General features: G+C 38.4%; 5 protein-coding genes across 6 annotated transcripts; 3 read left to right on the forward strand and 2 right to left on the reverse strand.

The window, feature by feature from the left end:
• Positions 1-942: 942 nt before the first annotated feature.
• Positions 943-2,618, forward strand: LOC140778272 (uncharacterized). Its single transcript, XM_073122913.1, has 3 exons — positions 943-1,342; positions 1,556-1,694; positions 1,783-2,618. The coding sequence occupies exons 1-3, from the start codon at positions 974-976 to the stop codon at positions 1,965-1,967; spliced, it is 693 nt and encodes a 230-aa protein (XP_072979014.1). The 5' UTR covers positions 943-973; the 3' UTR covers positions 1,968-2,618.
• Positions 2,619-4,063: 1,445 nt separating this feature from the next.
• On the forward strand, positions 4,064-7,338 carry LOC140778264 (probable protein phosphatase 2C 11). Its single transcript, XM_073122904.1, has 8 exons — positions 4,064-4,188; positions 4,743-4,885; positions 5,077-5,175; positions 5,270-5,428; positions 6,168-6,254; positions 6,345-6,436; positions 6,553-6,624; positions 6,855-7,338. The coding sequence occupies exons 1-8, from the start codon at positions 4,121-4,123 to the stop codon at positions 6,981-6,983; spliced, it is 849 nt and encodes a 282-aa protein (XP_072979005.1). The 5' UTR covers positions 4,064-4,120; the 3' UTR covers positions 6,984-7,338.
• Positions 7,339-8,066: 728 nt separating this feature from the next.
• LOC140758187 (U-box domain-containing protein 26-like) lies at positions 8,067-9,874 on the reverse strand. Its single transcript, XM_073094274.1, has one exon. The coding sequence runs from the start codon at positions 9,358-9,360 to the stop codon at positions 8,197-8,199; it is 1,164 nt and encodes a 387-aa protein (XP_072950375.1). The 5' UTR covers positions 9,361-9,874; the 3' UTR covers positions 8,067-8,196.
• Positions 9,875-12,423: 2,549 nt separating this feature from the next.
• Positions 12,424-17,794, reverse strand: LOC140779466 (ACT domain-containing protein ACR3-like). 2 transcript variants are annotated; one of them, XM_073124548.1, is made up of 8 exons: positions 17,624-17,794; positions 16,517-16,592; positions 16,239-16,284; positions 15,781-15,895; positions 15,589-15,656; positions 14,646-15,266; positions 14,103-14,207; positions 12,424-13,067 (listed from the first exon to the last, which is right to left on the reverse strand). In XM_073124548.1, exons 2-8 carry the CDS (start codon positions 16,573-16,575, stop codon positions 12,744-12,746), a joined length of 1,338 nt encoding a protein of 445 aa, XP_072980649.1. In that variant the 5' UTR covers positions 16,576-16,592; positions 17,624-17,794; the 3' UTR covers positions 12,424-12,743. The 2 variants fall into 2 exon arrangements, with proteins under 2 accessions (XP_072980649.1, XP_072980641.1); XM_073124540.1 differs by having other exon boundaries at positions 17,520-17,794.
• Positions 17,795-19,230: 1,436 nt separating this feature from the next.
• On the forward strand, positions 19,231-22,377 carry LOC140779479 (3'(2'),5'-bisphosphate nucleotidase). The gene is made up of 8 exons (XM_073124558.1): positions 19,231-19,477; positions 20,030-20,105; positions 20,396-20,469; positions 20,543-20,745; positions 21,177-21,387; positions 21,465-21,563; positions 21,649-21,802; positions 22,105-22,377. Exons 1-8 carry the CDS (start codon positions 19,244-19,246, stop codon positions 22,275-22,277), a joined length of 1,224 nt encoding a protein of 407 aa, XP_072980659.1. The 5' UTR covers positions 19,231-19,243; the 3' UTR covers positions 22,278-22,377.
• The last annotated feature ends 264 nt before the right edge of the window (positions 22,378-22,641 follow it).

Here is a 22,641-nt window from a genome sequence, read left to right on the forward strand (position 1 = left end):
GAAGAAGAAGAAGAACCTGGAAACAAGCAAATTGATATGAATGATAAAATACTATGTGATTAAAATCAATAACAGATTACTTAATTTAGTCCAAAGAAGCAATGGAATTGTTGTATCTAATAATGCTGTTAAATGTGAAATTAAGCAGAGATTCTCACCTTAGTATCTCTAAGATCTAACTCGGGTTTAATTTCTCTTTTCGCCGATAAAACTCCATGAATTGGCTTATTACCGAGAAAATTGTAAGAGAGAAAGAGCGAAAACTATCTTTGGGAGATACTCTAAGATCTCAATTTAATTGCACATTTTAAACTATCTGGTGGGTATTATATATAGAAGTTAGAAGGTTGACCACCCTGTACAGGTTTCTGTTAGTAACTAATTCTCTTCTTTAGGGTAGTTGTTTGTTAGTAACAAAACAACTTGGGAAATTTGCATTAAACCCACTGAGAAATTTAAATTGTCAATTTGTTCATCCACATAGAGCATCTTAACTTCCCTATAATTTTTCTTAAGTTTAATTGTGCATATGTGGAGGCATCTGAATCCTGGAAGGTGGTGAAATATATTTATACATTTGTTCTTGAGTCAAGCTTGGCATCAAATTGGCTCTTTCTTCTTGAAATAATACTCTTTAGAGAGGTGATTTGTTGATTTATTATAGTTGAGAGAGTGAAGGTAAAAAATAACATATAATTGAGGGGTTAAAGTGGAATTGTTCTTAAAGTTAAAAGTGACTAGGGAGTGAATAATAATAAAGACAAAATATAGAGTGTCTTTAATAAATTCCCACTAGATTCTACGGATGTGAGGGGCTAAAATGAAAATAGAAGTAGCGGGAATAAAAGCGATGGTGTGTCGAGGAAATATTCCATAAAAATCTTATCTTTTAACACCTTATTTTAAATTTATAACTTGTGAGTCTAAAAACCACCAATATAATAGAAATAATTTCCAATTAAATTTAGCCCGTATGATATCAATGGCGATGAGCTCCTCCTCCGCCTTCAAATCCCGTTCTCATCTCCTCCATCCTCATCCCACCACGTCCCAATTCCTCTCCTCGGTCCAAATCCAATGTCCCAAGAGCGCTAATCCTTCTTGGTTTAAGAGGAGGAGGAGCCTCCTCCTCCTGTCACTTCCCTTCTCCACACTCCTCCTCCTCCCTCCCAATCCCGCCTCCGTCTCCGCCGCCGTCGACTTCGACCCCCTCACCGAACTCGAGAAGACGGCGAGCGCCACCTTGTCTCGCCGCGTCTCCGACGCCATCCGCCTCCTCGACCTGGCCCGTGACCTCCAGGCCAAGGGCGACTTCCCCCAAGCGCTCCTCTGCTTCACCCAGGTAAAATAGGATGATAAAAAACCGAATCTTTGTTTCGTGGATTCTGTAGGAAGCTGTGTAATTTAGGACTTATCAAGTGCAGAAGGATGATAATTTTCGAACTTTTATGGTAAAATTCGATATCTTTTATCCCAATAGGTATTAAAAAAATATTTACAAAAATTGAATATGTAGAAGATTTTGTAATTTAGGGTTCATTTTTTGATCATGTAGGTGATAAGCGATTATAAGGAGTTTGCCTTCGCAGAATATGCTAGAGTTGGGAGAGCATTAGTATTGTATGAGATTGGTGATAGACAGGAGGCGATTGCAGAGATGGAGGATGTCTCCATTTCCCTGAAGGGCTATCCAGGTGCTAAATTGCAGCTCAAAATTGTTGAATTTTGTGGGGTTCTATTTTCTTAGGTGTGTTAAGCGTTTGTTATGGGAATGTTGTGCAGAGATTCATGCGGCGCTTGCTGCAGCCTTGTATGTGGATAAGCATGCTCCTCTGTTGGCAGAGAACCAGTTCACAATTGCCACTCTTTTAGATCCTCATTACACTGATCTGTCGTATGTAAGAGAGACGAAGCATTGGCCTCCAAGCTTAGTTAGTTCCTTGCAACACTTCATCACCCTGTCATAAGGATTCACATCAATGTGGTATGGTTATTTATATATATCCATCTGCCACTTTTCTATTTGATAAAGAAAGCAAACAAAGAAGAAAAATATGTTAATTTTGTAATTGTGGATTCTTTAGCTATAGAATATGTTAATGTAAACTGTATATAATGCTTTTGTTCTTCGTCGACTCATCCTGATGAAGCATATTGGCTGCTGTTACAATGAAATGTTTTGGTTTTCCTTATAATGAGATACGATTATACTACTGCGAGTGGTACATTTATATGATGTCTTCTATTTACCTTGTAGCAGGCCTTTCTGTTGAATTATGTTTAATTTAGCCACCCAAAATAATGATCTCCTAGTAACTACAAGACAATCTTCTTGATGTATCAGTTGCTCTATTTGTACTACTCTATTTCAGCACCTACTGGACATTGACCTTTAAGTCGTTTTCCAGAAGGCTTATTCCCATTTTTGACTCAAACAATGAATATTTTCTTGAAGAGGAGTGCAAGTATCCTTATCCATTGTAGGAATTAAATAACTTATCTTCTTTACAACGGTGCAGTTGCCAGCATAAATTATCTAACTTTGAAATCCTTTATTAATCAATCTTATGAATCAGTATGCCTCAATAACGATGTCCAGTTCATCTTTAGAATCATTTTGTCAAATGATACTATTTCCCTTTGCCTTGTCAGTGCTTTCATTTACGCTGATTGGGGCCCTTTGACTTCAGAAATCTGGTTGTGTGAACAAATTGTGTGATCTTATTTCTTTTATTTTTCTGCTTGAACTTGCAAAGGTGCTTGCTTTCGACAGAAGAAGATTAATCTGTCTCTCTACTCTTTATTTATCATTACATCTTTCCATTTACTTGGAAAGCTTGAAGTGTATAATAACCCCATGTGTTTATACTTTATAGTACTGTCTATATTGTCAAATTGTCTATGAAACTAGTATTACTTTATATTTGAACAATAGGAAGTGCATCATAGTGAGTAATATTTACATTTTACATACATACCATATCTTGGGCAATCATAGTGATAGTTGTTTGGTTTAATGCAAGCACAACTAATACTCTATCCTCATGTCCTTCCAGTGGAGGCCCTAGTTTCTATCACATGCATTTGAAACTTTCAAAATTCTTGTTCTTTTCTCTGGGAAGGATTTGAAACTTTCAATCTTATTGGCTATGTGGGCTAAAGCTAAGCATAACAGGAAGTCAACCATGCAAACCTCATGCATACTCCTTCTTCTTCTTTTTTGAGAAAAAAATAATAGTTTATGAGCAATCTTTTTTCTAGGAGGTATTAAACTACTCCCCATAGATGATGAGCAAGCAGCTTCTTTGCTATAGTTTCTCACTGGACTTTTAGAAAACAAAGAAAAATATAAAGCTGATGTGTATCTTATATGAAATTCTATATAACAACAGCATTACTCAACTCATTCAATCCAATCTTCAACTCAACTTTCTGGATAGCTTTTTATTCTTCAAAACAAAAGAAAATGGATAGCTCGAAATGGTCATCCTAGGAGCGTGAAGGAGTTGCCATGCACTCTGTGCCTTGCACGCCAACGACTACCCACGTGTAGCGTTCTGACTGGTTTCTCAAAACAGTTCGTCCGCCTTTAATTTAGCTTTCTGGCCCACCTTGCGTTGGCGGTGGATCAACAGAAGCAAGCCCTGGATGCAGGAAAATACTACATCTACGTATGTAAATTGTACAGAATTCAGCGAAGGTATTGAATAAGCTCACGATATTGGAGAAGAAGTTTTGTGTGCTTAAGGGTGTCGATTGTAATTAATTTTTTTTTGGGGGGGGGGGGTTTTTAAGTGAAGTGATGCCCGACTTAAATTGAGGGGGGTTTCAAATGTAATGTTTGTAGGAAGTTTCTGCAACCGAGGATGCATACGATCAGCACTGGGCTTGTCTCTTGACTAAAAATAAACTAGATTTTTTTTTTTAGAAAAAAATAAACTAGCTTTTAAAAAAAACATTAAACCCAGCAAAGTTGCAAAAAATGAGGAAGATAAATTTTTTTTTTTGAAAAATGAAATTCCCCCATCTCTCTCTTATATTCAAAGAGAGTCTTATCATATAGGAGGAGGTTGGTCTGGCCACCGCTTTGTTTCCTTCGTCCCGATCAGAGCTCTGGGAGATGACGAGGAAGGGGGGGATGATACGGAAATCGGAGCCCGACGCCCTCTTCAGCGGTGGTGGTATAAGGTATGTTTTGTTTCAATATGGTGGATATCGTGAGAATTTAATTGGGTCTGGGGGGAATTTTGATGTGGATTTGGGATTTGGGCAGTACCCGTTTGATGCTTTGGTTAGTGGGTTTTGTGGGCGGATGCAAATGGTGGTTTAGATTTGTGGGATGGGTTCAAAAAGAGATCTTTTTGTGGGTTTTGAACCTTTTAGTTTGGTTTTGGATCTAAATGGATCTCCTTTCGGTGGTTACTGATGTGGGTTTGATGGGGAAGATATTAAAACCTGTTTGACTTGGAAGTTTATCCTTGCGTGGATATTGAGTTCTCAAGTCACAAGTATGATGATGAACAAATGAAAAAGCTGCTGATATATTTTGAACATTAGGACATCTTATCTGCAGTTATCGACTTAAATTTATAATTGAAGAGATTATATGTTGAGAGAAATGGTTTTAATAAATTCAAATGGAAGATTCTTGCTTTAATTTTCTTGATAATATAACAGATGGTAGGCATGATTTGTCAATACTGGAAGAAATGTGATGAACTTGATTTAATTTGATTTGGCAGTTTTCTTACTGGAACGAAGAATGGGAGGTTCAGCTACGGATATGCTTCTTTTAAGGGTAAAAGGGCATCGATGGAGGATTTCTTTGAAACAAGGATATCAGAAGTTGATGGTCGGATGGTTGCACTTTTTGGTGTATTTGACGGTATGAGCAACTTCTATAGAGTAACCGTGTTTAGATTATCATCATAGATAACACTTGGATAATTTCATTTCCTGTCTCATTCTTTGTGATGTTATGCTCAATAGATTATACTTTATAATGCCACATGAGTTTCTAGGTTTCTTGATGCATTTCCTTGAATTTTTTTGCTTATTTTATGCATATATACGTAGGCCATGGAGGTTCCAGAGCTGCAGAGTATCTGAAAAACCACTTGTTCAACAACTTATGCTGCCATCCGCATTTTATTGAAGATACAAAGTCAGCTATTGGTCTGTGGTTGGTGAATCTCATTGCTTATACTTCCTTTCTGTCTGTCCCTTACTTTCCGGTGTTTCCTCTGACATAGTAAATTTTTTGTTACAGTTGAATCTTTTAGACAGACAGATGTTAATTTTCTTAATGAAGAAGTTGGTCAGCAAAAGGATGCTGGATCAACCGCATCAACAGCTATTTTGTTAGGTGATCGGCTTTTCGTTGCAAATGTTGGAGATTCTAGAGTCGTGGCATGTAAATCAGGCTCAGGTTGGCATTCGTCCTTTTAAAACAACTGAAATTGGCATTTGGGGCATTTAGGTAAACAATTGATAGAATAGTAGATTGTGGCATATCTTTTTGTACTTTATCATTCGGCGCATAAATTGCCCTGAAGCAAGTTCATCAATGATATAAGTTATTTTTTGGTGGTCATGCTCCTGTGCCTATGTTGATTATGTATTTTTCATGTTTAACATTGAGCATAAATTTTATGATATTTAGGTACATGTTTGATGAATTCTACTGATGACAATTATAATTCAAGATGGACCTAATCGGAAGACTGCCATCATAATGCTGAGAATGGGGCTAAGGCATGTCTAGACAACTAAGGAGCACTTTTATCATCTTATCCTATGCTTATGTCAAAGAACTTAAGCTCAAGCTTCACTTTTGGACATTCTTCAGCACCTTTTGCTTGGTTCCTTGATATGTTGTCCTCTTTGATTCCATTTGTTGTATGAGATTACCAAAACCATTTTCTTTCTTTCTGTTTTTTTGTTTTTTTGTTTTTTTTATATAATGGCAGTTAGGTTTAATGCGAAATTGTGTTTCAAGTCATTTACTTTATGTTTCATATGTCATTCTTCATACAAAGTTTGAGTCTTGAACTTTTTAGAATTGGCTGAAAGGTATGACTTACTTTATCACTGTTAACAAACATTAGGCATCTAGTTGTTTATCTTATTTTGCTACTTCATCAATGAAATATTTATTTCTCCTGCAGCAATACCTTTGTCGGTTGATCACAAACCTGATAGGTCTGACGAGCGTCAACGAATTGAAAATGCAGGCGGCTTCATCCTTTGGGCAGGTAGAACTCATATTTGTCTTTCTTTACTGCTCACTTAAAGGACGTATTTTATAGTATCAATATGAGATTTTAAATGATAAACTTCTGCAGGTACTTGGCGGGTTGGTGGTGTTCTTGCTGTTTCTCGTGCATTTGGAGATAGATTGCTTAAGCCATATGTTGTTGCTGAACCAGAAATTCAGGTAATTAATATTGAAGTTCCAGTTGGTTATGACTTACAACATTAGATAATTAGATAGTTAGCACTTCTCTTTTCACAGTAGTGAAAATCAGACTTTTTTATTTTTTTTATTCGCAGGAAGAAGACATTGAAGGGGTTGAATTTCTGATTATTGCCAGTGATGGACTTTGGAATGTTGTGTCAAATAAGGTAATACTTCGTTATGCCTGTCATTGAAAGCTTTTTGCTGCCAAGATCCATGTTTATGATGAGGAAAAATCATATTGAATATTATGTTTGTTGAGAATTGGGCTTTCTCCAATTACATGTGAAATTTCTTGACACAAAAAAATTTGTTATTTGGGTGTCGTCCAATTTTCACTTCTCTTAGGGTATGTATCTCATCCTACTTATCTTTCAATCCTTGTTGGATATTGCAGGATGCAGTGAAACTAGTGGAGGGCACTACAGATGCTGAAACTTCTGCAAGAAAACTCATAGAAGAGGCCTATGCCCGAGGGAGCAGCGACAACATCACATGTGTCATCGTGCAGTTCGACAATTCTTGAGCATATGTAACTGTCTCGGTCTGAAGCAATCAGGAATTACTGAAAAAGAGCATGATTTCTGCAGTCGGCCCTCCAAGAGATTGTAGCAAACACCACTGACATCGACTCCTCCGAGTTGGTGTTTGTACTAGTCATTGCATACTAACTAGATTGTGTTGTGTTCAATCATCCTTGTATTTGTTTCAGTAATATAGTTCTGTAGCAATAGAATTCTCAGAATGAGTTGGTGATGTTATTTGGATGAATTAGTATCTAATTAATCTGTTGTGTTTCTTTTTGATCCCATCCATCTGGTGGTGAATTAACATTGTCAAACAATTTCTTATGTACAACAGCACAAGGGTGCATTCATATATTTCCATCATCTGCCCATGACTATTATTACTGGGTTCATAACTCCCAGATTTCCTCAATATGATGTGTGTATATATATATATATATATATATATATATATATATATATATGCAAACTGCATTTTCTTGACCAGGAATTCCTTGCATTGAATGATTATTGTGATGGATTTGCATTGACTATGGAATATGGTCCTTCATCATTATTTTTCTTTTCTCATGGCCCAGTAGTTCGTCATCTCCTTCTCTTTTTTGTTGCTCTACAACTTGGCTGTGATCTTAATTATTCAAAATTATCAGTAGATTATCAGGGTTTTTAACAGAAATTCATCAAATATTTGGCACATAATCTCATTATTGACGAAAGTTTTCTCTTCTTCTCTGCTGTTTTCTCTGCAATTCTTAACTCTAAAAAATCTATCCTCCTCTCTTTCCTAAAGCCCAGAACTTAAATAGAAATCTCACTACCATCACAAACCTCTCTAATTCTCTTTCTTTCTTTCTTTCTCCCAAACCTGCAAACCTAATACATAAATCCCACTGTCACCACCACCACCACTAATCCCCAACAACCCCCTCAATAATTCATCTCCATCCTTCGAGTGATTTAGGTGCATAATAGTCATTTTGTAACTTCTGTCAACACTTGTGTATAATAGTGTCAAAACCACCGACAGGTGACTTCATTCAAATAGAAAAAAAAAAAAAAAAAAAAAAAGGAATATAGATCAACTGGCAAAGTGAGAAAAAGAAACACTAGAAAGATGTCTTGGATCCATTGAGATTAGATTCTATCCTTATATTATATGACAAGAATAATAAGATTTATCTTGTAACTTACTTACAATTTTGAAAACTAACATCACCACATAGATTTGAGCAGCTTCAGCAAAGCACTGACCCTGATCTTGGCCCTGGAGCTGCACTGGCTTTGCAGCAGCAGCAGCAGCTGTGGTAACAGTCCGGCGTTCACCGCCGCCGACTGCACCCGGGCCGAGTCGGAGCACATGATCAGCAGCGCTCCGACGGCGTGCTCACTCGCCTCGTGATCCGTGGGAACCATGAACACATGCTTCACGAGCACTTGAACTACATTGGCATCCTTGGCCATAGCCTTCCTGCCGGCCTCCAATCCTAGTAGTATCTCCACAGTTGCCAAAGCCCGGGAAGTGCTCATTTGAATTGAGCTTGATAAGTAGGTGACTAGCCCATTTAGACCACCTTCTCTGATCACATTGCCCCTGTTGGATTCTCTCAGGCTTATGCCGGCGATCGCCCGGACCGCCGCATCAGATGCCTTTGCATCGCATTTGCTGTGCATCAGAGAGACTAATACTCGCAATACGCGCTGCGATTGCCCGATGGATTCACAAAGTTCTCGAGTTACTAAAGATGTAGCAATTGCTTCCAAAAGATAGCAAAGGCTAGTTTTAATCTTGGTATGGCCTTGCTCTAAGAGGAGCATAAATGAAGCAAAGTATTTGTCTTCTTTGAGCATGTTGAGTGCGTCAACTTGGCCAGACGGCAACAGACTGAGACCGCAATCGAGGGCTAATTCTAACATCTCCAAGTGATAAGCCACCGGATTTTCGAAGAGCAGGCGAAGAAGAACTTGAGAAAAGCCTAAGTGAATCAAATATGTCCGGCCTATATCAGACTCCACAGATAGAATTCTGACCTTTTTGAGTATCTCAAACTTGGCGGCATTAGTAGTGTTCTTGGACTGCAGGCTATGTTTAAGGATTGCGAGGGAGAGCTCGGTGCCGCTGATCGAACCGGAGGCCGCCCGTCGTGAATCTATGTCAGGTTCTGCGACGATCCATTGATGGATAAGGTGGCGGAGAGTGTGGTTGGGGACTAGGGACGTGTCGCGGAGCCTTTGCATTGTGACCGGGCATGTGAGATGGCCGTCGGCGAGCCACTTTTCGATGCTTGGCCGGTCGTAGGTCTGGCCGGTGCTCAGGGTGACTGGATCGGTGAAGAGATCCAGGCTAATTGGGCATCTGAACAAGTGTGGGATGCTCATGTAGCCCTCTTCTATTGCACCCAAAGATCAAAAGGAAGCTAAATGCAGTCTAATAATAGGCCATATGCAATCTTCTGAAAGTCTTTTTTATTTTGAAAAAGAAAAAGAAAAAACTAAACTAGCAGTCACTCCCATGCAATTTAATGAATGAAAGGGTTTAGTACTCACATCAACATCTCAAATCTTAAAGCTCTGATGGCACTTCAGGCTTCAATCAGACAGGAGATTGAGGGAAATATAGGAAGAAAAAAAGAAGGGACAGGAAAGTGATGCCTCTCCAATATTGAAATAGTTAGAAACAAACAAGATAATGGCAAGCCAATAAACTTATCCAGAAATAGTTAGCAGAAATTTGTGACTATAAAAGAAGAAAGCCAAGTGTGTCAGAGTTCTAGATGCATTGAAAACATCCAGAAGAAGAGGAAGATGAAGAAGAAGAAGAATATACTTAGGAAAATTTTGCATTCTTTGCAAGTTTGTATTCTGAGTAGGGGTGGCAAATTCCTTGCCCTTATCTTTAGGTATTGGAGCTTGAGATTAATTTGCAGCACAAGTGCTGAAATAGTTGGTGAAATGGGCAGTCAAATATTCCAATCTCTATAATTAGTAGCCAGTCAAACTTTACCATATATTAGACTTTTTCATACAGTTGAGCTTTAATTGATCTCATCTGCCCATCCTTTATATATATATATATATCAGTAAAAAGGAAAGAAAAATTCAATTTTAACATTTGAAGAAAGCTAAACTTGTTGTGCTCTCTAAGCAATTGATGTCATCTTATATTATCATTTGAAGGGAGTAAATTATCGAAATCAATCGTAGGCGACATCGACGGTGACATGCATATGTTCTTTATGTACATAAAGGCTTCATATTTTTGTCTTACTTAGATAAATGAATTGCTGATCTGAATAACAAAGTTAAAGACTAAGAATTTTGAAGGTTTGACTTGGACTATAGCAAGCATTTTTCTTGCCTCATTTATAAGATTGGATCTGCTCTGAAAGATATGCTGGAAATAAATCCTGAATTAATTCGGATACAGTCATAGAAATGGAACATTCTTTAGTCTTTTAGTTTATATAATGAAAACTCCTAGTATGCCTAATTCAAAGATGCATGATGAACTGTCCATTGAATGGTCTTGTGTCCTTAAGCTAATTCTACTCCACAAAGTCTAGAACTACTCTTTCATTAGGAGATAAATATAATAGTTTTAGGTTCTTCTTAGTCTGAGTGCCCTGAAAATTTTGCAATCAATCAATTGAATCTCAGTGGGGACTCCTCTAATTTTCACTTTCTCTCCTATCTCCTTTTCTTTTTTTTAATAAACATATGGCAAACTTTATTATTCTTTTTTTCTAAATCAGACTGCAAACTAAGGTGATGCTCTGCAGTGAATGAATTATAAACAATACTTGTATCATTTTGACAACAAGAGAAGAAAATTATATAAACTGATACTTGTCAAATTGTATTACCAGTCATGTCCATTCCATGGCTGTAAACTTGGACTAATCAACATGAGCTGATATTGAAAGCCAATCCAAGTGGTCTCAAATTCTAACTGGCGTTCAAGCATTCTCAACCACCTGTGGGGGAGCTGTCCACATCCTTACTTTTTTTTGACTGCATGGACCCGACTTTTCAAATAAAAGTTGCAAGGATTGTATTGGTGAGAAGAAGATAAGGGAAAATAGATGGATTTTGCAATGGTTCACAATGAATATTGGATGGAATTCAAGCATCCAAATCAAACTCATTCTGTTTGGCTTGTTGCAAAGTGCCAAAGTTTGGTTTAGAAACATAAGGCTACAAGGGTTAGTGAATTTTTAGCAACAACAACAACAACAACAAAAAAAGTGCACAATAATGATGACATGGATCAAAATTCTCACTTCCCTTTCTACTTTTTGGCATCACTTTTGAAAATTATGAGCCTAATGATAGAGTAACTTCTCTTATAAATAATAGGTCGGTTCTATTATATAATTTGAACTCGTTATAGTCTGTTTCTTCAGAGAGAATTAACTCATGAGATTGTAATTTATAAAACAAAGCTAATAAGAAATTTTTTAAGAGAGAGATACAAAGATAGGTTGGAGGAGGGAATTCAAATAGGGGAAGACTGCAAGAAGGAAGACCCTAATTTGATCCTCTTAACTCTATAGATGTACATTGAATTCTACATTCTCTAATTGGGTCAAATATTGGGGTGTCATTTTCTATGGTGCACGTGTTGTGCACTTGGACTAGAGTCCTGGTCCCATGATAGCTCTTCTAGATGGAATGCCTTCTGGCTCTTTCTGTAAAGCCAAAAGACAGAAGCCAAATTAGTATTATATTGTAGTCTGTAGAGCTTTTTCTCCTCTAACTTGGCTGCCATCCAACTCTATTAAGACTACCTGAATGAGCTTAGGAAACTATTAAATATTACTTGCCAACTTTTTCCTAATATCTATCACATGAGATTGCAGTTCAACTCTCTCTCTCTCTCTCTCTCTCTCTCTCTCTCTCTCTCTCTCTCTCTCTCTCTCTCTCTGGCGGCTAGGTGATACTGAACTGTTTCTTTTCCCCCTCCAAGTTCTCCATTCATTTCAGATCATGCTTCTATGTCTGTCATGATAACCCATATGATAAGCTTGTTATGGTGATGTAAGAGGAGGATATATGTAGATATATACATGGACATCAATGCTGTTGCTGTTTCTCTCTTGTTTAGTATTCTTTACATGCCACTCACACCAATAAGAGAACCTATCTGCATCAAATTTAGTTTCACATTTTCACAAAAAACTATCAAAAGTAGTAACTCTGAAAAGTATTTAGTTTGAAGCTTCAGACAAAAATCGACCAATAAATCTCTTGTTCAACAAGTAGCTTTGACAAGAATTTGGTCTGATGAAGTTATCTTATAGAAGATGATTTTGCATGACTCGTGGTATAATGTGATTGAATTGTATTGTTGCAGCTGAGTCAGCTAGAGCTTTTGACAGCCCAAAGTAATGAATGAGGATGAATCATGCAGAATATAGACAACAAAGTTCCACAAATAAGAACTTCATCAAAGGATTCTTAAATGGCGAATTATTCGATAAGAATGAACTGCAGGACAAGTTCTTGCAGGAAAATGTTAGCAGAGCTTTATGTACAAGGTTGCATTTCGGCAAACAATGTTTCCTGTGCAAGCAGTCAGTGAGAAGTGAGAACCAGCACAAGCGTATCATCTTTCTGGCAAAGGTCATGTTAGACCTGCACATAGCCTCGGACTAATTTGCGTCCTTGGCTCCCATTTCACAAATGTAACACTAAAGAGAATCAAAAGGGCAGGGCCCAGTTGACAAGGCCGCTCACCAGAACATGCAGAAACATTGCTTTACTTAGGCCTTGAACCTTCCAATCAAGCTCTCAAAGGAAAAGAAGCTAGTCTTTACTGCATCACCAGAGTCTGCAGACTTGGCACCGGAAGGAAGCTTCTTCACATTGAGCATCACAGTTTGCCCAATCTCCCGACGCAGGGCCTCAATGGTCTTCATGTCCACTGGACTCCCCGCAGGATCACGCACATAGAACTGACTCATTGCTTGCTCCCCTACTGTTGACACGTCGGCTCTCATGACCGATAAGCCATACTCCCGAAGAACTCTTGTCACGTCCGAGAGGAGACCTACTCTATCTCTACCACGGAGCTCTAAAGTCAAGCCCTGTCATTACTCCACCATCAAAACAAGAGACATATATACTTGGCAAATTTGAAAATTGCAGTGAACACTTTACTTCTAATTTCTCAGGAGACATACTATACCGTAGGTGTAATATTTCTGCAAACCATAATGGGCTTGTTTACTATCAACACAAGCAATCAGAGATGATTCAGAAGTCAGTACAACCAAAGATAAGATAAGCTGAACAAGATACGATGTGCGTGCGGTGTTCCTTGTTTGTCCAAGCAAAGTAATAACAGAGAGGAAATCCACATAAACAAAAATTATAGCAGTTTATCTACATAACCAATGCACCTTTCGTAGAATGATGTACAAACTCAGTCAATCAGCATATTCCAGTTTCAGGCATCAATAGAGATATCTATCACGTTATAACATTTTAATGTTCAGAGGTAATGCTCAATCTGCCCAAAATAACTTGCTCCAGTGCTTCTCAAAGATGAGAAGAGAGTTCATAATCTAATAACATAGTATAACGACCAGACTGAAACAAAAGAATTAACACTAAACATCAAGACTTGAGAAAATTATTTCTAGAAAGTAGAAACTAACTATTATCATCTGTATTTGAGGTTATGCAGTCGGTCATTGATGACTGACTGCTTTAACAAGATTCAGGCAGATTCTTTTAGGATATGTCAGTTCTTGCACTTACATGTTTCTTGCTATGTTGCTATCTTCTTCTTGTCCTTCAATAAAATTATTATGTTGCAAATTTAATTTAAAGAAAACACAGACAAACATAATGGTTACTTATGTAGCAAGCTGATAGACATTACCAATAATCTGTTTGCATCTTCACCTTGTGATATTGGAAATTTTTTCACAACAACAGATACACAAACATCCTTTCCACTAAGTTAGCACCTATTCATTGTATACTCAAATTCTTGGATCTTATAATTGATAAATGAAATACAGTATGAAACACAAGACTCGTTCTTGCATCGTGGACACAAATAGTTTATACCAATCCTGAAAAGACGAACTAATTTCTAGGGGTTTTTCACTCACCTCAGATGCTCTTCTTAGAATTGCAGCTTCAAGGCACTTAATCACCTTCTTTGTTTCATCTCTAGATTCAATAGCACAGCCATCCTTACGACGTATATACAGCTCCTGCAGATATCAAGTTTTGAGAAACACATTTTGCAGCAAGTAGCAAAACATAGTTGAATTGTACATGGATCATTTTGGTCATCATAGTTCCCAAATCTATTGACTCAACTTCTCAACTATGGCAAGAAATGTTACCCTTTTTGGAAAATGAAACATGTCGAACATAGGGATTCCACTTTTTTCCATTGTGGAATTTGAAGAGAGGAAACACAAACAAGGACAAACATTCAAGCAAAACTACTTTCCATGAAAGGCTTCTCAGAAGTCAGTATTCAGCACAATGCACTAAGTACTTCAATATAAATTATTCAATGCAATCAAAATTATCGAAGAGAATTTGATTGGCAGACCCAATATTACTCAGTTGTCTAATTTGCAGATCAAGGACAAAGTATATAATCATATAACCTTGAGTCTTTTTAAAAGCCATGGATGTACCTGTAAACCATAGAAGCCATCAGATGAGATAGAGGCATGGAAGACTACATACTGCAAGTCAGTCAGCGTGCACACTATATCGAACAATAACTTGGATCGGTCTTTACACTTTATGTTCACCACAGAGTAACCTTTTTCCTCACAACGATCAATAGTTATGATAGGCTTCGGAGACATGTCATGCTTCCCTTCCTTTACACCTACATCGCTCTCATAATCCTTGTCGGCGAGCATCAACTGGTGGAGGCGACGATCCAGATGGGTGGATCCCAGTGAGAAGCTGGTTCGAGCACCCTTAGCATCACCACCATATCCACGTAAAACATTCCTAAGCTGCTCCTCCATTTTAGACAAACGAGCAGGGTCATCCACTGCTGCACTTGTAGCCTCATCATTGACATAGACAACACATGCGACTCGCATCTTGTGAGTCCAGACCTCACAAGCGATTACATTGCAATGCAGATTTGCTAAGACAGCAAATACTTCAGAAAGAAGGCCTGGACGATCTGTTCCGGTGAGCTCAATAGCAGTGTGCTCACCAACTGAGTGCATTCCCACTGGTTTTCCAGGTGAAGAGTCTCCTTTGCGGTCTACAATATTGCTCCCTGGGCCTAAAGCCTGAAAGGGGGATTAAACAAAAGGTTAGTGATTCACGTCAATAAAAGTGAAGGCTAAAGCCTGAGGGGAATGCTTCTTAAACTCCTCTGTCTGAATTGAGTGCTTAAAATGCTACTTAGAAGCCTTATGCCCTTAATGAAACATCAAAGACACCAAATACTATCCACAAGTCACCACTTCCTCAAACATATATCACCATTATTCAACAAAGCAGTCGATTGGACATACTACATATTATAAATTGAGAATACTATTACATAGTAAGATAATCTTGTAAAATAGTGGAAGATGCTGATAATCAATGCAGCTGAAGGAAATGTACCTTCTCAATATACTCGATGGTCTTCTGGTCAGTAATCTTCTTACCTTGCTGATCAGTCACATGAAAAACTGCATTCAGCCATAACACCAAAGCAAAGCATCAAAGTCAGTTAACCAAATTAAGGTTGATTTAAAGATCAGCATTGCGCTGAAATCTGGTTCTATCTTACGTGCATATACATATATATCTTACCATCCATGAACCATTTGCCATCAGAAACTATGTAAGCTTTGGAGATAGCTAGGTCCAGGTCACTTAGTACCTGGACCACTTCTAACAGTATCCCTTCCTTGTTCATGCTATCCACCTGGCCATCAAGGATAAAATAGTAGTCCCATCAAGCGTAAATCCAGATTCAGTAGATTTTTTTAACATTTAGGAATGTTATGATGAAAGAGAGATCTTTGAAGTCTGTTGAGCAAACAAAAAGAATCTTTCAGATAATAGTTGGATAGGGAAGAAAAATTGACACAGAACTGAGGTTCGAATTTGCTACAGTTAGCTTCAAATAGAACTTCTACCCTTCCCCAGATACAGGTAATTGAACTTGCAATCATGATATTATCCCAAATAGCTGAGGCTAGATGATCACAAGCACCAGATATGAGTTCTTTTAAGTGATAGCCAAGTTAAGATCAAGGAGGGCTTACCTTTATTAATGTACAGTCGTCAGAGGTTTCATTGTCTATACACACTCTGCAAGAACCAAGTTGTAAGGATCTTAGTGGCTACAACATAACTTTATGTGGTGATAAAAATCAAGAATACCAACGAAAGTGAAAGAGACAATTCAATGGAATGTGGTCCAGCATTATCAAAATTAATCTCCTATGACTAGAACAAGTAATAATTACCTCCAAAGTCCAAACATATACTTTACTTTCAGTTATACTATATTCCCATATTATGCAAGCACACAGAGATATACCTGGGGGGATTGATATTTTGATTGTAGTTATCATACTCGGGGTCAAAGTACGGCGACATATTCGGAAAGTCAACCCCTGTGCAAGAAATACATTAGCATACCTTAAAAGCATTATAATTATCTGTTAAAAAAGTAACATGAAATATTTTTTGGATTAGCTAACAGACATATGTAGTTATAAAACTAATAGTAACCAACGGTGGATCCAAAAGTAAGCATATGATATGATTCTGGCGTGCTAGGAAAGTATCCATAGGAATCCAAATTCCACGTGGACATGACTGTGCGGCGATTAAAAATATTCGAGGCCACTGTGGCCCCGATGGTATAGAAAGCTAAAAGGACTGGTGGTCGTCAAAAGTAGTAGTGGAGTGGTGCGATTAAAAAGTGTGCATTTTCATGAAAAAGCATACGTGGCCAATAACCATTGGCAGTCGCTGTACTTCCCGCGCCCTCCAATGGATGGGGCGGAACACGGACAACTAGTCCGCATGGATATGATTATGCGGTGCGGGGGAAGACGGCGTGAGGAGAAGCGGTGACTTCCGTGTCGGAAGCCACTGAGGCAGACAAAGACATCGAGATTAGCACGGGAGCCGTGCGATAGGGATCGTACGGGTAGGAATCGCCTCCAAGACAACTTGCTACTACGATAGGAGGAGAGCCAGCGGAGGGAAGAGGAGAGCAAAAGGAGAGCCGGAAATGAACCGATTCTTTCCCAAAGCAAGGAGAAGGGAGCGGAATCCGTAGCAAAAAACCGATGGGATCGAGATTCAATTCATCTATCTCACAGATTCTTTCCGAAAACCGCCAAGATTTCTTCTTGGTCGGCAAATGACTAACTCTCTCTCCTCTCCTCTCCTCTCCTCTCTTAAACGCACACACACATTCTATCGAACAGACAGCGCTCAAGAGGAATCCTTCCAAGAAACCGGCGAGAACGAAAAATCACAGCAGTCCTGAAATCAAGATGTCCAAGATCAAATGGGGATACGACGAGTACCTCCTCTCTCGTCTCGTTCTCCTCCTCTCTGCCGCGCTGGTACTCAATACAGGAGGAGACTTCTAGAGGAATTGGGGAAGCCCAGATAGGGATGAGACAAGTACCTCTTTTTTTTTCTTTCTCTCTTCCTTCTATCTCTTCTTCTTTCTCCTCCTCCTATAGAGGAATCGGGGGAATGGTGGTATCTTTCGACGTCGGAAGAGCACTTGCACTACTCTTATCTATCTCTCTCTTCTCTCTAATGCACATTCTATCGAACAAGTGGGATGCCACAAAATATTATACTGATATAGTCTAAACAAATCACTTATTTATACACGAAGATATTTTTTGAGGAGGAGGAAACGACGCGAGGCGATTAGCGAGGGGCCGTGATGCTACCAGCCATGTTGGACGGCTTAGATGACTGGCCGGATAGAAAGATAATTTTTGCACTTAAAACCCTACATTAGTTTAATATTAGTGTCAAACGTAGGGTGTCAAATGTAAATTTCTCAGAGAAAAGAACATTATTATATGTATAACGGATGGCTGCGCTACTTCGACATGGGGTCCTACCGTGTGGCCGACGTCCGATGAGATGGACGGCCGATGCTTGCCTTTTGATACGACCCGGGACGAGAAAATCGCCGTATAATGCATCATGTTAGGCATAGGACCGACAGGAAGCGGAATGACGATAGTACCCTCATGGTGTATGACGTGAGTTGGTGGGAGGTGGTAGTCAGATGGAACCGACGATAGCCCGAGCGCCACGTGACAAAATAATGCCCATCAGTTAGTACCCAATCATTAGGGTTAAATAATTTGTTATCCTCGTTAGAAATTTTTACTCAGAATTGGTTACTTCAGGTCTGTGTATCAAAGCAAAACTCATTATACTAATCTAACTCTAGTAAAGTTACTAGGTAACTTTCTCATGACCAATGAGATTATAAACTTATCTCCAACTCCTAATAATATTATGGAGAAATTGTTTAATGGTTTGAAGGCTTGGTTTTGTAATGCAATTAGCTTAGAGAAACAGTTCGGTAATGTAACAACTTTGGAGCAGGTCTCGGCAGCATTTTGTTCGAAACAATTATTTGATGACGCAGCTAAAAACTCAGTGGGACCTAAGTGCCTCTATATCTAAAGAGGGTTGACATTTTATCCAGTCTATGTCTGGCCTTTGGGCTCATGAATGATTAAAAAAAAAAGGACAAATGATTCAATAAAAACTATTAATTTCTCTCTCTTAATTGAATTGTTGAGATTATATAATACTAAATAAAATTAACTAAGAAATACTAGTCATTTGAACAGGAAGTATCAATCACTTTTATAAATTATAAGTATAAATTAGTTGTATTTTATTTCTCTCTCTTAGCTATTTTTTTATATAAAAATAAGAATAATAATAAATTTGTAGAAGTTAACACTCCTATTATTAAGAAAATGATTATAAGGATTAGCAATAAAAAATATAAATTATAATTATTTTATCAATTAATCTAGTATACGTAAAATTTCTTTATATACCCTTTATAAAAATTAATTTTAATAACTAATCGGTAAGTATCGAATCATTGCTCAAAAAAAAAAAGCTACTCATTATGATTAATCCTTACCGTTAAAAGGGTGGCGTACTACTCTCCCCATCTCGAGGCAAAAGGAGGTGGAGATGCACGTGCCGTAAGGGTGAGTACAGATGTTAGCGCGACCCAAAACTACCCCCAAGCCAAATGGCAACTCGAGCGAGCCTCTCCGCCCTCTCGTCAATTAACAACCCATGGCCACTTCCCTCGATCTACTACACTACTAAACCCTATCGCCTCCTCTTCTCTTGCCGATCCATCTCCTCCTCCCCTCGCCTCCGCTCTCGTAGATTTCCCTCTCCGGTGGCTTCCATGCCTTCTTACGACAAGGAGCTCGCCGCCGCCAAGAAGGCGGCCTCTCTCGCCGCTCGTCTCTGCCAGGTTCGCCTCTGTACTAATTCTTCCATTTGGTTAAGTTGTGCGGCTGGAGTACGCTTTTCTTGAGAGAAAGATGAGATTGTTGAAGAGTACCAGGGGGTGATGTTGAGTTTATGCTGAATTTTACTCTTTTTTCCTCTTTTCGTCATTTTTTTTTGGTTGCTTAAAAATTTAGAGATTAGAATTTTCCTGCTATGGTGATCTTGTAGGATTTGGGGCTAACCTGATCGAAGACAATGGAATGATTTATGAAGAACAATACACTAGATTAAGTTAATGTCTATGATCCCAATAGGTGCAGTAATGTTATCTTTCAAGCTACCACCAATTAGGATTGGAATACTAGCTGCATTTTTATAGACATGCAAACTTTAATTAGTTTTAAAATTGAACTACAACTTCCTAGTGAAAACTATATTGCAGGTTCGATCCTGTGAAGGAAACAGTACTGCTGCTCTAATTCTGTTTCTTTCTGCTTAAATAGATGGTACAATGCATTTAGTTGCTCGTTCAAGATCATGGAACCGTATTTTATTTTAATTATTAATTTTACAGATTGTACAAAAGGAACTTGGGCAGTCAGATGTTCAATCGAAAGCTGATAAAAGTCCTGTCACAGTAGCTGATTATGGTATCAACTAAACACTACATTTAAGTTTTTTCAATTGAGCTTTTATTCATGCATGATGGTACTTCCTCTTGTTGATTGAAGAAAAACATTTAGCCAATAGAAAGAAGTAATGGTTATAGGAGGAGAACAGATCATAGGGCCTATTATGCTTGGCAGTGATCTTATAAACTATAGTTCGGATCTGTCTGATGATCTCCCTATTTGGGTGGGATTATTGCTGAATTTTACCTCCTAAATAGCTTATTATCAGAGGAAACCCTCACTTTCCATTCCTTCTCCTAAATCTGCAGGTTCACAAGCATTAGTAAGCCTTGTTTTGAACTTGGAACTTCCTTCTGCATCCTTTTCTTTGGTGGCTGAGGAGGTAATGTGGACTGGATTATAAATTCTTTTGTCTGATATGTGTTGGAAAAGTTACCTGGCATGTACACCTATAGGATTCAGGGGACTTACGGAAAGATGGAGCCCAAGAAACATTGAAGCGCATAACCAACCTAGTAAATGATACTCTTTCTACCGATGGTACGTACAATATCGTGGTATCCGAAGAAGCTGTTCTTGCTGCTATTGATAGTGGCAAATCTGAAGGGGGCCCATCTGGCCAACATTGGGTATTGGATCCTATAGATGGAACTAAAGGGTGAGTGCGGTGATTCAAGTTTGGAACTTTTATCTTACTGTTTGCAATGCTTCACTCTCGATGACATATCAGCCATCTCATCATGCACTGATGGTCAGGCTTTGTTCATAGTGCATAGAAATCAACTTTACATGGTTCAGGTAGGAGTGTCTTTTGTGGGTGTGAGTCAGATCCTTGTGATTTAGCAAACCCTTACAACATTAGCTATTTACTATATGTTAATGATGAATGCTCAGTTTGCAATTTTTTCAGCTGAACCCAAGTACTTGGGACATAAGGCTATGTAGTACCTGATCAAGATTATTTCTCTCTTATGTGCTGTTAGTTATTGATCACTGATGCTTAGGATAACTTAGATGTTCTGTTGCTGATCTTCCATATCAACCAACTTTTCTTTTGTAGTCTGTCTTCATGTATGGTATTCAATTCAGGTTCCTAAGAGGAGATCAATATGCAATTGCATTGGCATTGCTTGATGAGGGGAGAGTAGTGTTAGGTGTCTTGGCATGTCCAAATCTTCCTCTTATGCCAATTAACAGTGTTGATGAACAATATCATGAAAACCCGGTCGGTTGCCTTTTCTCTGCTAAAATTGGTGATGGAGCAGAAATGCAATTGCTGAATGGCTCTTCACCAACAAAGGTTGATCCTCTGATTCCTGTTCTTATGACCCAAGCTTTTTTCCTTTTTTTTTTTCTGATTTACTCGGCTTTCTTCAGATTCATGTCAGTTCCACTGAGAATCCAGCAGATGCTTCATTTTTTGAATCTTTTGAGGCAGCACATTCACTGCATGATTTATCCAGCGCTATAGCAGAGGTATGGGTAAATGGCTTATCTTCGTCTTCCATTCTTGAGAGATATGCAAAGTCCTGAGTTGGATATATTCTTTGTTTCCGAGTAGAAACTTGGTGTCCAAGCACCCCCTGTCAGAATTGATAGTCAGGCAAAATATGGTGCCCTGGCCCGAGGAGATGGTGCCATATACTTGCGCCTCCCACATAAAGGTTACCACGAGAAGATATGGGATCATGCAGCTGGTTGTATTGTTGTCACTGGTATGCATATATGAATTTCTTGGTTTCTTTTTTTGTGATAGATAAGTGGTACTTTAATGATGTCTGGTTAAAGCAGTGCCATTGGGATTTAAATTTAGATACACTCATCCAATATGAGTCTCTTTAAGACTTTAACCATTTGAGCACTATCCAATCATCCCTTTAACCTTTTGAGCACTATCCAATATCATCCCTTTAACCTTTTGAGCACTATCCAACATCAAAATTCAGATAAAAGTATGCAAAAAGTTGCCCACATTTTTCTTCTTTTAACCACTTGCCCCATTCATGATGTTCTGCAGAAGCTGGTGGCGTAGTGACAGATGCTGCAGGAAATAATCTGGACTTCTCAAAGGGGAGGTTCCTTGATCTCGACACAGGCATTATTGTGACGAATAGGACTTTAATGCCATCACTGCTAAATGCAGTTCAAGAAGCTATACGGGAGAAAAACCAGGCTGCTTCCCTATTGTAATCCTTTTCTATGATGATGTCATTTATCGTTTTTGCCTGGTTTTTACCAGCTAAACTGTGATAAATTTGAAACTAATGGATCTGAATACTTTTTAACCATAGACTCTTTGCTGGATTAGGGACAACATCAAAATGTTAGCAGTTCACATGAGTCAGAAAAATTATCAAAGATTAATTTGATTCTACATAGCATGCACTTATAACAGGAGATGCCTCCACCTGCAAATGGAAGAAAAAAAAAAAATATATATATATATAACTCCAAAAAGGTGCAGATTGAAATTGGACGAAGCAACCAATTGTTCAGATTATTGCCAAAAAAAAAAATCCATGAGTGCTGCGTAAAAAAATCTACCAACTTGAAG

The sequence above is a fragment of the Typha angustifolia genome, chromosome 3 (genome assembly GCF_048772165.1).
Source record: "Typha angustifolia cultivar Huaian chromosome 3, ASM4877216v1, whole genome shotgun sequence".
Taxonomy (NCBI): Eukaryota; Viridiplantae; Streptophyta; class Magnoliopsida; order Poales; family Typhaceae; genus Typha; species Typha angustifolia.